The sequence below is a fragment of the Corythoichthys intestinalis genome, chromosome 15 (genome assembly GCF_030265065.1).
Source record: "Corythoichthys intestinalis isolate RoL2023-P3 chromosome 15, ASM3026506v1, whole genome shotgun sequence".
NCBI classification, from domain to species: domain Eukaryota; kingdom Metazoa; phylum Chordata; class Actinopteri; order Syngnathiformes; family Syngnathidae; genus Corythoichthys; species Corythoichthys intestinalis.
The window spans coordinates 9,888,982-9,903,524 of record NC_080409.1 but is presented as its reverse complement, the minus strand read 5'-3'; the positions used below and the strand labels follow the sequence as shown (position 1 = coordinate 9,903,524).

General features: G+C 40.4%; 1 protein-coding gene across 1 annotated transcript in view; it reads right to left on the bottom strand.

The window, feature by feature from the left end:
- Window positions 1-652: 652 nt before the first annotated feature.
- Window positions 653-14,543, bottom strand: part of slc38a6 (solute carrier family 38 member 6) — a 65,371-nt gene continuing 51,480 nt past the window's right edge. Inside the window, exons 14-16 of the mRNA XM_057859575.1 lie at window positions 8,786-8,930; window positions 1,262-1,356; window positions 653-1,195 (exon numbers count right to left, since the gene is read on the bottom strand). Coding sequence (XP_057715558.1) covers window positions 1,109-1,195; window positions 1,262-1,356; window positions 8,786-8,930 — 327 coding nt within the window. The 3' untranslated portion in view covers window positions 653-1,108. The remainder of the gene's footprint in view (window positions 1,196-1,261; window positions 1,357-8,785; window positions 8,931-14,543) is intronic.

Sequence of the window (14,543 nt, the reverse complement as noted above, 5' to 3'; positions counted from 1 at the left end):
GTAAAAAGCATTACAAGGTTCTGGAGTGACCTAGCCAGTCTTCAGACCTCAATCCAATAGAAAATTTTTGGATGGAGCTTAAACCTGGTGTTTTTCAACAATAACCCCAAGACCTGACAGATCTAGAGAAGATTTGTGTAGAGGAATGGGCCAAAATCCCTGTTTTCATATGTATGTGAAAACCTGGTGAATAACTACCGAAAGCTTCTGACCTCTGTAATTGCAAACAAAGGCTTCTGCACTAATTAGCACAGATTTTCTCAGGGGTACAAATATTTATGAACCCCAGTAAATTACAAATGAATAATTGAAAAATCATACAATGTAAGTTTTTTGATTAAAATTTCAGACCTCTACCTAATTTTCTAAGTGGGTGAACTTGCAAAATCACAAGGGCTGCAAATACTTCTGCTCCTCACTGTATATACACACAAACATGCAAACTTCAAATTTATGAAGCTATTCATATTTTTCACACCACTAGTATTCCATATTTTGTAAACATATGTGTCAGTGTATTAAAAAAAAAAAAAAAAAAAAAAAAAAAAACTAATTGAAATCTAAATTGCACCTCCCAATTAAAGCCGTCTAAATTGCACCTCCCAATTAAAGCCGTCTGACTGATGCGTAACACAAATCTGATAAAATCACGCAAGAAAGTGACATACTTAACACATTTCATCCTTTTATTGAGTCTTTTTTGACGGGCAGTAGAGTACATTTGAAGTTGCATAGTAAACACTTACAGTACAATCGAGTACTACTCCAAGTAGCAGGCAATCAAAATTTCTCAATAACATGTGCAACGTTTGATAAAGCAGTACGTCCCAATCAAGGCAAATCTTTTAGTAAATACACTTGATTTGAAATGTGCAAATTTCAAAAATGCAATGTTAGACTGTAAACAAAATGATCCCTTATAAAAATGGCGAGGTAATTACAAAACAAAACAAAACAAAAAAAAAACAACTGATTTTGTGCTGGATTCCCATGCACTATGACAACTTTAGATCAAAATACAAATCTTGAGGCGGCAAAGAATGGCACGCAGCTTTTCCTTTATTTCATCCATCAAGTCCTTTGGTATAATTCGCTCTTTTCTAGGAACCTATTCGGAACTTTGTATCCATGTGAAGATAATGATGGAGAAACTGATAACGCCCATGATTAAACCAAAGACCACCAGACTCAGCGCCTACAAACACAACGTTAGCATGAAAGGCATTGTCCGAAACGAATGCCGTGAAGAGCGGATACTTACCCCGATGAAGTCAAAAGAGGGGAAAGGCTGGCGGCTAATCTTGAGGTAGAAGAGGCCGGGAAAGACAAACAAGAGACAGCTGGACGTCGTCGATCCTGGCAAACAAAGACGAAAACTTGCGTGATAATAACTGCTTGACCGCACTATTAAATAAGTATGAGCAAAAGTTGCAACTACAGTACAAAACCACGCATCGTTAAATGGAGTCAAACTCATGGAAATTAGATCTCATGCGAGCCGGAGCAGTTCATTTTTGGCCATTCGCTGGCTGCCTTTGACAGCGCTCGACGTCTAATCCATTTTTACTTGGAGGGGTATTTTCGCATACATGTACAGCCAGTCCCAGTTTAAGTCAATTGGACGTCTATCGTCGTCAGGGGAAGCCAAAGAGTTAGTTTTGAGCCATCCTTGTAATAACAGGGTACTTAAGGGTGACTTACTGTACATTTTGGGGTATCTCAGTGTCACTTTCTGTACATTTCTGTTTAATTATAGGGCATTTCCAGGCCATTTTCTGTTCATTGGTCACTTCCTGTTGATTTTGGGGAATATTAATAACCACGAAGGGCGTAGGTTTAGTCTCAACATTGGTAGGGACGAAATAACATCACCACCAGATGTCATGTCATAAGCATGTAATGTAAAACAGGGGTGCCCAACCTTTTTTGCACCATGGACCGGTGTTATTTGGGTCTTTTTTTCACGGACCGGTGTTCTGACAAATTTTGCAACCCATCAGAAATTGCAACGATGCCGTTCTGTGCATGCTCGTAACGTTAAGCATGGCCGCAAATGCAGCGATTCCAAAGTAAACACTACAAACTTTAAGGAAAGGAATATTGACTTAAGTTTGATCATGAGAGGACGTGTAGAAAAGTTCTCCTCAGATACATCCTGCCATGTTAGCTGCAAACAACAACTGCACACCGCTCTCTAACCATTAACGGCTTCGCCTTGTCGTTATGCATTAATTAAAAAGCCCTCTTCACAAAGATACGATGTTGGAAATTGTAGCAAGGTTTTCAATGCTCTCGTAGCGATGTCAAGATATTCCGGAATGACTTTAATCCAGAACCTCGGTAGAGTTGTTGTCTCAAATGTACGCTTAAGGTCGCCGTCATTTGCGATCTCTCCAAGCAGATCCTCTTGCTGCACAGACATGCTCGAATCACTCGGTTTATTCACAAATGGGTAATGAATCCACTCCTTCGCAGTTCGTGGGTCTTCGAGGTTGTAGGCTCATCTTCTGGCTCGTCAGGTGCCCTTTTCGCCGTAAAAAATATCTCCAAAGAAGTCTGTTTTCCAGTCATCTTCGCTCGTGTGGGGGCTAATTATTTCCGGGAACAAATGTGCTGCGCCCGCGCCCTAGTAATACGTTATTATCCAGGACAAGCGCACATAGATATATTATATACACAAAACAAGATGCAATGCTAGCAGTCCAATCAATGGATTTCTGTGACGACAGTGTTATCTATCCTGTAGTATTATATCTAGAGTAGACATGGATATTGGAGTGTTAAGCAGGGGCACAGGGTTAATTCGGCCAAAATGCGGTCATTAATAAATTATTATTTCTGTGCGGCCCGGTAGCAAATGCGCCGCGGACATGTAAAAGATCCAACCTGGACATAAATAGAGTTAGCGCCAAAATTTTCTGGATGACACCTAATGACATCTGTCATAAGCATTCATTAATGCTCATGACAGTGTCATGTCATAATTATGACGGTCTTATGACAGTCTTATGACGCCGCTGTCAAATGAAGTGTTACGTCTTTACCCAAATAAATCAACAAATAAGCCGCACTGGACAATAAGACGCAGGAGTCAAAATGAGGGAAAAAAGTAGCGGCTTTTAGTCTGAAAATTAAGGTAAATGAAAAAGTTCCACTAAAAAGGTAAAAGTTTTGTTTTGATAAGATTAGGGGCTGTATTAAAAAAAATCCGATTTCATATCTTGTTATGCAGAAAATATTTGTTAAATGTAATTTCTTCTTGTTCCAGGTCAATCTAAGTCTCGAAAATAAGGAGGATAATGTACAGTGTATCACAAAAGTGAGTGCACCCCTCGCATTTCTGCAGATATTTAAAGCAGAAATGTGAAGTAATTTCATAACATGCCAAATAGGGTCACAATTAAAGTAATTAAACATTGTCCAACAAATAAAGCATGAAAAAATAATTTACATGTTGTATATTTGACAAAATAATCGCGTTTCCGAAGTTTGAGCCTGAAAGGGGATGAACCCGGAAGTGATACGTCACACTGGGAACAGCGATGGCAGCTCCATAAATACGGCCGCCCTTCAAACAATGATTCAAACAGCGATATAAGCGATAGATCGAGCGCAAGGGAGGAGATCCAAGTTTTTGAAGAGTTGGAGAAAGAAGTGGAGGTTGGAATTTTATGTTGGACCTAACATGTATTAGCCAGACGCTAATCAGGATGCAAACAATGTGCCTAGACTACCTGACATGGAATGGATACAAGACACATCGAGATTACAAGATTGGTAAGATATAGGCTGTTATTATTTTCATGATTTGAAGATGCAGGCATTTGCACATAATTTTATGTTTTTGTCTATCTGAAGACATTGTTAAAAAAAAAAAAAATCCGACTTCATGTTCATTTTGGCAGATCCGGCAGCTCTCGTGCATATAAAATAATAATATTAAAAACGTTGGGGGGAAAGAAGGCGATGAGTCGTTGATGGCTTTCTCCACTTTATTGTGGCAACAATAAGAAAACAAAATAATAGCAGACTGCCGCCACATTCGACCACGAAGTTTTGCTTCTCGCTGATCTCCTCCTCGCCTCCTACTACTCCAGCGTCTCTTAAACGGATCGTGCATAGTGTCTTGTTATGAGCTTTTTGTTTACAAATGTATCGAACACACGCGAGCTGACAACTTTGTTTATTTATTAACACAAGGAGCTAACAGTACAAACAGGGGCTCTCGGCAGGAAGTGGCGTCTAATGGCGTGAGGAAATGTAGTATTTTCACACAAGCGAACAGATTACAAAGCACCACTTCAGTGTTGTCCCGAGACTACATTTCCCATTATCCACTGCGTGAACTGCACGCTCGCTGATTCGCACAAACTAGAAGGCTATCAAGTGATCACCGTGAAAGAAACGCCGAACCGTACAAATGCAATGCAATGCTTGAAGCATGAAGGTGGAAATACATAATACAAATACAAATAAATGTGCACAAACTCACCGGCGGTGTGTGTCTCTTACGGCAACGTGACCGTGAATTACTGTGACGCCGACCCGCTTATATGCACATCCACACCCCTTTCCCGATTGACAGTGGATTAACCCTTTCGGACAAGATCGTAGATGACGCACAATTTAAATACACTTAACTTAGCGAACGCAACAACAACTATGATCGGGGATTGCCACGAGTTAACTTTCGGCTAACGTCGCTAGCTTATACTGTTCATTCCACAACAGTTGGCAGCTCTGCTTTGACAAAGTCATCAGTCATCTATCCAAAAATCACACTTTTTGGCAAATCCTTGATCATTAGCAGACCGGTTAAGGAAGCAGGCATCTTTGAAGTGTTTGCAGCAGAGAACACTACTCGATGATGGCGTGAAATTCATTCGCTTCGTGCGAACAAAAGATGTCCATTTACGTGCCCTGCTATCCTTTGGCCACTCATACAACTTTTCGTTTGAGTGAGAACAAAACATCGCCACACACCGCCGTGGCATCTCACCGAGAAGCAATGCAACAAACAATACTGTTCTATGGCGGACTTCCCTCGCACCGTGTGACGTAATTTCCGAAGATTGTCGAAGAAAAGCATTTTCGTTGTCAAGGGCGTTGCTATGGGTTAAACAAAGAATCTGGAAGGGTTGCGTTAAAAAAAATAACGAAAATATGCTTATAACTGTTTAGCCATTGATATTATTCAAAAACATGGCTGGCCAACCTTACATCACATTTCCGCTTTAAGTATATCTTTTCATGGGACAACACTGACAAAATGACGCTTTGACACAATCAAAAAGTAGTCTGTGTGCAGCTTATATAATAGAGTTCATTTATTTTCCCCTCAAAATAACTCAAAATATAGCCATTAATATTTAAACCCCCTGGCAGCAAAAGTGAGTACCCCCTTTGAAAAAACGTACATGCTTAAATATCCAAATTGAGTACTGCTTGTCATTTTCCCTCCAAAATGTCACGTGACTTGTTTCAGGAGTGCTGTCAGCATTGCTGCAGAGATTCAAGAGGTGGGGGTTCAGCCTGTTAGTGCTCAGACCGTACGCCGCACTCTACATCAAATTGGTGTGCATGGCTGTCACCCTAGGAGGAAGCCTCTTCTGAAGACGGTACACAAGAAAGCCCGCCCGTCTCATCAGACCATAGGACATGGTTCCAGTAATCCATGTACTTTGTTGCCATGTCTTCAGCAAACTGTTTGCGGGCTTTTTTAGATATTAACTCATTTGCTCCCAAAAACGTATAAATACGTTCTATTTTTAATTGTTTCAGTGTCCCAAAGACTTTTTTTTTTCCCAAAAAAGACATCTCTGGGTCGTGATTCAATTTAGCTCCAAAGCACAAAAAATGTAAAAATCCATTTTAAAGCAATAAAACTGGCCACTGGAGGGCAGTAGCGCATTTGGTAAGACCCGCAACGCGATTCAACTGCAACGAATGGCCAAGCCGCACGGCCGGGCGCCGGCGGAAGACGACCGAATGGATGCCAGGCGGCGGACGACCGGGCAGAACAACTGGTAGGACACCCGGGATGCCAGGCGCTGGACAACCGAGCAGAACGACCGGGACCACTAGTTCAGCGGACGATGCCTTTGAGTCCTTGCTGCTCGCGAGCAGAGCCCGCAGAGACAAGAAAAAAAAATTCATCTTTATGAAACAGACAGTGATGAGGGAAAAGTTTAACCGGCTGTCGCGGCCAGAACAGCGTATTCTTTCAGTTAGTTATGTGCAAATAAATTGTTACTTTACTATCAAAAGCTCTATTTGTCTTGTTGTTTATCTTATTTTGTAAAAAGAAAACACTATTCAGATGTTTGGGCTGTAACTAAAGCAAAAAATAGCTGTGTATAAGTCAAAGTTATGTTTGAAATGTATGCTTTTACAAAAAGCTCAGTTTCTCTATTTTTTTCATCAGAAATTGGAAAATTGCTCAAACCAAGCTATTTTCTGATGCTGATTTCTAAAGAATGTAAAAAGAAACAAACTAACTTTTTTTCTGCTGAAAGAAGAGAGTCTAATCTTTCTTTTTGTGGGTTCCATGTTTATATAGCAATAGAACATAATTTTCTGTGGGCCTTCCAAAATCAGTCAAAATCCAGTAAAACGGCCGGGAGCGAAGGGCCTTGCTCCGGTGGAAATGGCTGGGAGTGAATGAGTTAAAGGCTATATTTTGAGTTACATTAAGGGGAAAATAAATTAACTCTATTATATAAGCTGTACACAGACTACTTTATAATGTGTCAAAGTGTCATTTTGTCAGTGTTGTCCCACAAAAAGATATACTTAATTATCGGCAGAAATGCGAGGGGTGTACTCACTTTTGTGATACACTGTTCATATACTGTATATGTAAAAGCATTAGAAACTACAACAGTAAAGAAAAGTGGAAAATAGAATTTCAAAGTTGTGACCACAAATCCAAACTTTTTAGGAAACAAAGGTGTTTTTACATGTCAAAGTGATGAAACAAACTAGGAAATACAACTTAAAACCTGGGAACAAAATATGTGTTATATGGTGTACCCCAAACTTGAAATTGAAATGAAATTGACCCCTATTGATCGACCAACTGATTGTCTGATGGCTAAATGATAGGTTCAGAATACATAGTGCCTTGCAAAAGTATTCGGCCCCCTTGAACCTTGCAACCTTTCGCCACATTTCAGGCTTCAAACATAAAGATATAAATGTTTAATTTTTTGTCAAGAATCAACAACAAGTGGGACACAATCGTGAAGTGGAACAAAATTTATAGGATAATTTAAACTTTTTTAACAAATAAAAAACTGAAAAGTGGGGCGTGCAATATTATTCGGCCCCCTTGCGTTAATACTTTGTAGCGCCACCTTTTGCTCCAATTACAGCTGCAAGTCGCTTGGGGTATATTTCTATCAGTTTTGCACATCGAGAGACTGACATTCTTGCCCATTCTTCCTTGCAAAACAGCTCGAGCTCAGTGAGGTTGGATGGAGAGTGTTTGCGAACAGCAGTCTTCAGCTCTTTCCACAGATTCTCGATTGGATTCAGGTCTGGACTTTGACTTGGCCATTCTAACACCTGGATACGTTTATTTTTTAACCATTCCATTGTAGATTTGGCTTTATGTTTTGGATCATTGTCCTGTTGGAAGATAAATCTCCGTCCCAGTCTCAGGTCTTGTGCAGATACCAACATGTTTTCTTCAGAATATTCCTGTATTTGGCTGCATCCATCTTCCCGTCAATTTTAACCATCTTCCCTGTCCCTGCTGAAAAAAAGCAGGCCCAAACCATGATGCTGCCACCACCATGTTTGACAGTGGGGATGGTGTGTTCAGGGTGATGAGCTGTGTTGCTTTTACGCCAAACATATCGTTTTGCATTGTGGCCAAAAAGTTCAATTTTGGTTTCATCTGACCAGAGCACCTTCTTCCACATGTTTGGTGTGTCTCCCAGGTGGCTTGTGGCAAACTTTAAACGAGACTTTTTATGGATATCTTTGAGGAATGGCTTTCTTCTTGCCACTCTTCCATAAAGGCCAGATTTGTGCAGTGTACGACTGATTGTTGTCCTATGGACAGACTCTCCCACCTCAGCTGTAGATCTCTGCAGTTCATCCAGAGTGATCATGGGCCTCTTGGCTGCATCTCTGATCAGTTTTCTCCTTGTTTGAGAAGAAAGTTTGGAAGGACGGCTGGGTCTTGGTAGATTTGCAGTGGTCTGATGCTCCTTCCATTTCAATATGATGGCTTGCACATTGCTCCTTGAGATGTTTAAAGCTTGGGAAATCTTTTTGTATCCAAATCCAGCTTTAAACTTCTCCACAACAGTATCTCGGACCTGCCTGGTGTGTTCCTTGGTTGTCATAATGCTCTCTGCACTTTAAACAGAACCCTGAGACTATCTCAGAGCAGGTGCATTTATACGGAGACTTGATTACACACAGGTGGATTCTATTTATCATCATCGGTCATTTAGGACAACGTTGGATCATTCAGAGATCCTCACTGAACTTCTGGAGTGAGTTTGCTGCACTGAAAGTAAAGGGGCCGAACAATATTGCACGTCCCACTTTTCAGTTTTTTATCTGTTAAAAAAGTTTAAATTATCCAATAAATGTTGTTCCACTTCACGATTGTGTCCCACTTGTTGTTGATTCTTGACAAAAAAATTAAATTTCATATGTATTCCTGTTTGAAGCCTGAAATGTGGCGAAAGGTTGCAAGATTCAAGGGGGCCGAATACTTTTGCAAGGCACTGTACCTAACTTTGTCACAAAATGGAAAAACGTGACCTACCCACTACTCCAAACACATTTCGGATATCTGGCACAAAGATGGCCAGCAGGAGCACCACTCCTAGAATGAGCACAGTTGCGGCGACGTGGATCAGCCAGGAAAAGGGCCGATCCCCACGGAGTAGTAAGATCACGGCCTTACGAGCCTGGAAAACGTGAACACAACACATATCACACTTCAGCAACTAAAGGGAAAAAATATCTGTATGATATCACAATAGCAAATGCTGTTTAAAGGGCCTATGTGACACGTGAAGTTGGAATAGTTTGAATCAGTGGAAAAAAATGAGAAAAGGCATACTAAAACTAGCAGAATGATAGTAATACAGTTGTAGATACCTAATCTGTTCCAACTCACCTAAAGCGCTCGATTTAATTTGCTGTCATGTTCACCGATTGCCTGTATTTATTTGTAATTGGTCGGCTCCTGGTGGCGCTTAAATGTAACTATTTTGTTAGGTTCCAGCTCGTTCTACAGATGTTATCATAGGACCACTCGAGCTCATACCAAACACAGAGTGCTAAAACACTAACTTCGGCAGCCATTGCTTGCTAGCTATTTCATCTCGCTGTTTGTGCCTTGTGGTTATACAGTGGTACCTCTACTTACAAACATCTTTACAAACGGAGTTTTCAAGTTACGACATGCCTCAACGGGAAAATATTGCCTTGTTACGAAAGAAATTTCAGGATAGGAGTGGCAAAAATACTATTTGTAGTTCCCAGTTTCTGACTGTAAAATACACTGATGGCTAAGTATTGGCACACCTGCAATTCTGTCAGATAATGCTCAATTTCTCCCAGAAAATGATTGCAAATACAAATGCTTTAGTAGTAATATCTTTATTTATTTTGCTTGCAATGAAAAAACACAAAAGAGAATGAAAAACATTTTAAAATTATCATTTTACACAAAACCCCAAAAATGGGCCGGACAAAAGTCCTCTCTCAGCCTAATACTTGGTAGTGCAACCTTTAGACAAAATACAGTAACTGCGAACAACCGCTTCCGGTATCCGTCAATGAGTTTCTTAAAATGCTCTGCTGGAATTTTAGACCATTCTTCTTTGGCCAACTGCTCCAGGTCTCTGAGATTTGAAGGGTGCCTTCTCCAAACTGCCATTTTCAGATCTCTCCACAGGTGTTATATGGGACTCAGGTCTGGACTGATTGCTGGCCACTTTAGAACACTCCAGTGCTTTCTCTCAACCCATTTTCTAGTGCTTTTTGAAGTGTGTTTGGGTCGTTGTGCTGCTGGAAGACCCATGACCTCTGAGGGAGACCCAGCTTTCTCACACTGGGCCCAACATTATGCTGTAAAATTTGTTGGTAGTCTTCAGACTTCATAATGCCATGCGCACGGTCAAGCAGTCCAGTGACAGAGGCAGCAAAGCAACACCAAAAACATCAGTGAGCCTCCTCCATGTTTGACTGTGGGGACGGTGTTCTTTTCTTTGAAGGCCTTGTTTTTTTTCCAGTACACTCTTTGTTGATGCCTTTTCCCAAAAAGCTCTACTTTTGTCTCATCTGACCAGAGAACATTGTTCCAAAACGTTTTTGGCTTTCTCAGGCAAGTTTTGGCAAACTCCAGCCTGGCTTTTTTATGTCTCTGGGTCAGAAGTGGTGTTTTCCTGGGTATCCTACCATAAAGTCCCTTTTCTGTCAGACGCCGGTGGATAGTATGGGTTGACACTGTTGTAAACTCGGACTGTAGGACAGCTTGAACTTGTTTGGATGTTAGTCGAGGTTCTTTATCTACCATCCACACAATCTTTTGTTGAAATCTCTTGTCAATTTTTCTTCTCCGTCTACATCTAGGGAGGTTAGCCACAGTGCCATGGGCTTTACACTTATTAATGACACTGCGCATGGTAGACATCAGAACAATCAGGTCTTTGGAGATGGACACAATTTTGCTTCTCAAGTCCTTAGACAGTTCTTTGGTCTCTTTCTTTTCTCCATGCTCAATGTGGTACACACAAGGACACAGGACAGAGGTTGAGTCAACTTTAATCCATTTTAACTGGCTGCAAGTGTGATTTAGTTATTGCCACCACCTGTTATGTGCCACAGGTAAGTAACAGGTGCTGTTAATTACACAAATTAGAGAAGCATCACAAGATTTTTAAAGGGTGCCAATACTTTTGTCCGGCCCATTTTTGAAGTTTTGTGTAAAATGATATTCTCTTTTGTGTTTTTTCATTGCAAGCGAAATAAATGAAGATATAACTACCAAAGCATTTGTAATTGCAATCATTTTCCGGGAGAAGTTGAGCATTATCTGATAGAATTGCAGGCGTGCCAATACTTTTGGCCAGCAGTGTATAGCTGCTCTGCCATTGGCTACTGCCTAGCATCTTCCTGGCATCCAATTAACTCAGATGGCTCTCTACTGTATGTGTATATGTGTATCTCCATTCGACTTGAGGTGTTCCGCCAGCTTTATGTGAGTGTATTAACTTTTATTCGTTTTTTACATGATGCACAACTGTCATTTTATGTTTGTAGTGCAATTATCTCATTGTAACATGTATTTGTTAGATGTTTCGATGCAGTTTTATGCTTTATAAAACATTTATGTCTGAATTTTGGAGGGCTAAGAACAGATTAGGGCATTTACATGGAAAACTCGTCACTCCTTAACAGTGTTGTTAATCTTATTTTAAAAAAGTAATTAATTACAGTTACAAATTACTTCTCCCTAAAAGTAATTGTGTTAGTAACTCAGTTACCTGAATGTAAGAGCAATTATTTACTTGGCAAAGTAACTGGTGATAATTTTCATGGTTTTTTTTCTCTCAAAACAAAACAAAACAAAACAAAACATAAATAAAAAAACAGGTCACACAATGTGAAGTTTAAAGGTTTTTTGGGGGGGGGACAAATGGCCCTTGCCCAATTCTTTACCCTAAAGTTAACTAGACACAGGGGTATTGCGGATATTGCGATAACTAGATAGTAAACTTTGCTATGTGTGGAAGTCATTTAATGTTGTGAAGCAACCGTTAAAGTTGTTAAAATTGGTCCCGTTAATGCAGTACTTCTCAAATAGTGGGGCGCGCCCCCCTGGAGGGGCGCAGAGCGATGCCATGGGGGGCGCATGTGACCTCGTGGAACATGTTTTTTTTTTTTTTTTTTTTTTTTTTGCCGTACTGGAATAAAGTGTACATGCACATCCACTCAGTACTGTAGGTGGCAGTGGCGCTCTCATTTTCAGAGTGCGCGCAGTATTTTTGATCTAAGGCAGTACTTCTCAAATGGTGGGGCGCGCCCCCCCAGGGGGGCGCAGAGCGATGCCAGGGGGGGCGCGAGTGACCTCGGGGAACATGCTTTTTTTTTTTTTTTTTTTTTTGCCGTACTAGAATAAAGTGTACTTGCACATCCACTCCGTGGGTGGCAGTGGCGCTCTCATTTTCAAAGTGCGTGCAGTATTTTTAAAGTAAGCAAGAGCACACGGAAGAGACTCATGCAGAGCTGGACTCACGCAGCGACCCACTGTCTTCTTCGGTTCTCACGTGTCAGGCCGAGAAGTGCCGTTTTCGGCTTGGGATCGTCACGACCACCGCCCTCACCTACGGTTCTACCTCGGCCGCCGAGAATGCGCTTTTTTCGGGCCGTTTGCCTTTGACTTTTAATATAGTGGGAAATGAGGAAAGACCACTGTTTACTGAGTCTAAAAATGATTATAGCGGAGAAGCCAAATCAGTTAAGACGCCACTTAAAGACATTCGACCTCAATCTCATTGATAAACCGCTTGATTGTTTTTCAGCGAAAATGTGCCGAATATTGCCAATTGTCACAATCGTCCCGCTTTGTCAGTGTTATATCAGTAAACCAGTGAGCACTGTGGTGAATCAGCGAAAATAAAAACTTTCCTTCTGTCCAAAGACTTTTTTTCCCCCCTTCTATTCAGTTTTGTTTTTCGGTCAAATTTTTTGGCACGTTGTCCTGAAGAGTAAATGTTTCTAATCAATTTGAATTTGTTATTATTTACTGATTTTATTACATTTTATTTTTCAGTATCAAATGGTCAAAAATGTACCTAGAGTGTATTTTTACAGTTTGGATGTGACTTTTTTTTTTTTTTTTTTTTTAACTTCAGGCAAATTGATGCGCGTTAAGTCTTTTCTGTTACAAGCAACACAATGTTAAAAAAGTTATACTTTATTATAAGTTGATCTGTTACTTTTTTTCTTTAATAGAAAAAAAAGGACACAATGTTAGGCTGAGGCGTACTTATAATAGTAATATAGACGAATGATACTATTTACAGTGGTGGCAGAGAGTTGGGGGGGGGGGGGGCGCGAAACATTTACGTCTTCCTTGGGGGGGCGTAACAGAAAATAATTGAGAAGCACTGATCTAAGAAGAGCACTCAGCACACACAGACAGCAGATATGAAGAGCAGTGTGCCACCGCCATTTTCGAAAGCCGTTTTCCGACCGGACTCACTCACGCAGCGACCCACTGTCTTGTCCGGTTCTCACGTTGCCACCCGAGAAGTGCCATTTTCGGCTTGGGATCGTCACGACGACCGCCCTCACGTACGGTTCTACCTCGGCCGCCGTGAATGCGCTTTTTTCGTGCCGTTTGCCTTTTAGCTTTGACTTTTAATACAGTGGGTGATGATGAAAGACCACTGTTTACTGTGTCTAAAAATAATTATAGCAGACAGCCAGAAGCCAAATCAATTAAGACGCCACTTAAAGACATTAGACCCCAATCTCATTGTTAAGCCGCTTGATTTTTTCAGTGAAAACGTGCCGAATATTGCCAACAATCGTCCTGCTTTGTCAGTGTTATATCAGTAAGCCAGTGAGCATTGTTAGCATGCTCATTGCAAATTAACTCCACACCATTGCAAAGGAGGTAAATACTGTGAGCAGCAAAAATAAAAACTGTCCTGTCCAAGGACACTTTTTTCTTCTTCTTTTATTCAGATTTGTTTTTTCGGTCAAATTTTTTGGCACATTGTCCTCATGAGTGAATGTTTCTAATCAATTTTAATTTGTTATTATTTACTGATTTTATTACATTTTATTTTTCTGTATCAAATGGTCAAAAATGTACCTTGAGTGTATTTTTTAGTTTGGATGTGAGTTTTTTTTTTTTAATTCAGGCAAATTGATGGGCGTTAAGTCTTTTCTGTTACAAACAAAACAATGTTAATAAAGTTATACTTTATAAGTTTATCTCTGTTATTTTCTCTAATAGGAAAAAAAAGGATACAATGTGAGGCAGAGACGTACTTATAATAGTAATATTGTAGACAAATGATACTATTTACAGTGGCGGCAGAATTTGGGGGGGCGCGAAACATTTACGTCTTCCTTGGGGGGGCGTGACAGAAAACAATTGAGAAGCACTGCGTTAATGCATTAGTTCCCTTCGGTCTACTTTTGACATGTGTAAGTTTTAAAACTATTTCATCATTTAAAGATTTTTTAAGTCAAGATTTTCCAGATTTAGGAGCATTTTAGGTAAAAAGTTACTTGGGTTCGCTAGGAAGATTCTCTACAACAGAGCCTTCCTGAGAAGTCTTCTGCTTTAAGATGGCGGCTGTTTACTAACTCATTTAGTTTTTTATTATACATGTTGGTAAAGCAGCCGTGTCTGTCATTTGCATCTAGTTCTGTAAATATGTGATATCTACCGAAGCATCATGTGGGCATAGTTTGTAGGCTATCGGCTACAGTCAGGTATTATTGGAGCCACCTAGCATAGTAGCATCGCGTTTGCAACGGCGTCACCCTGCCTT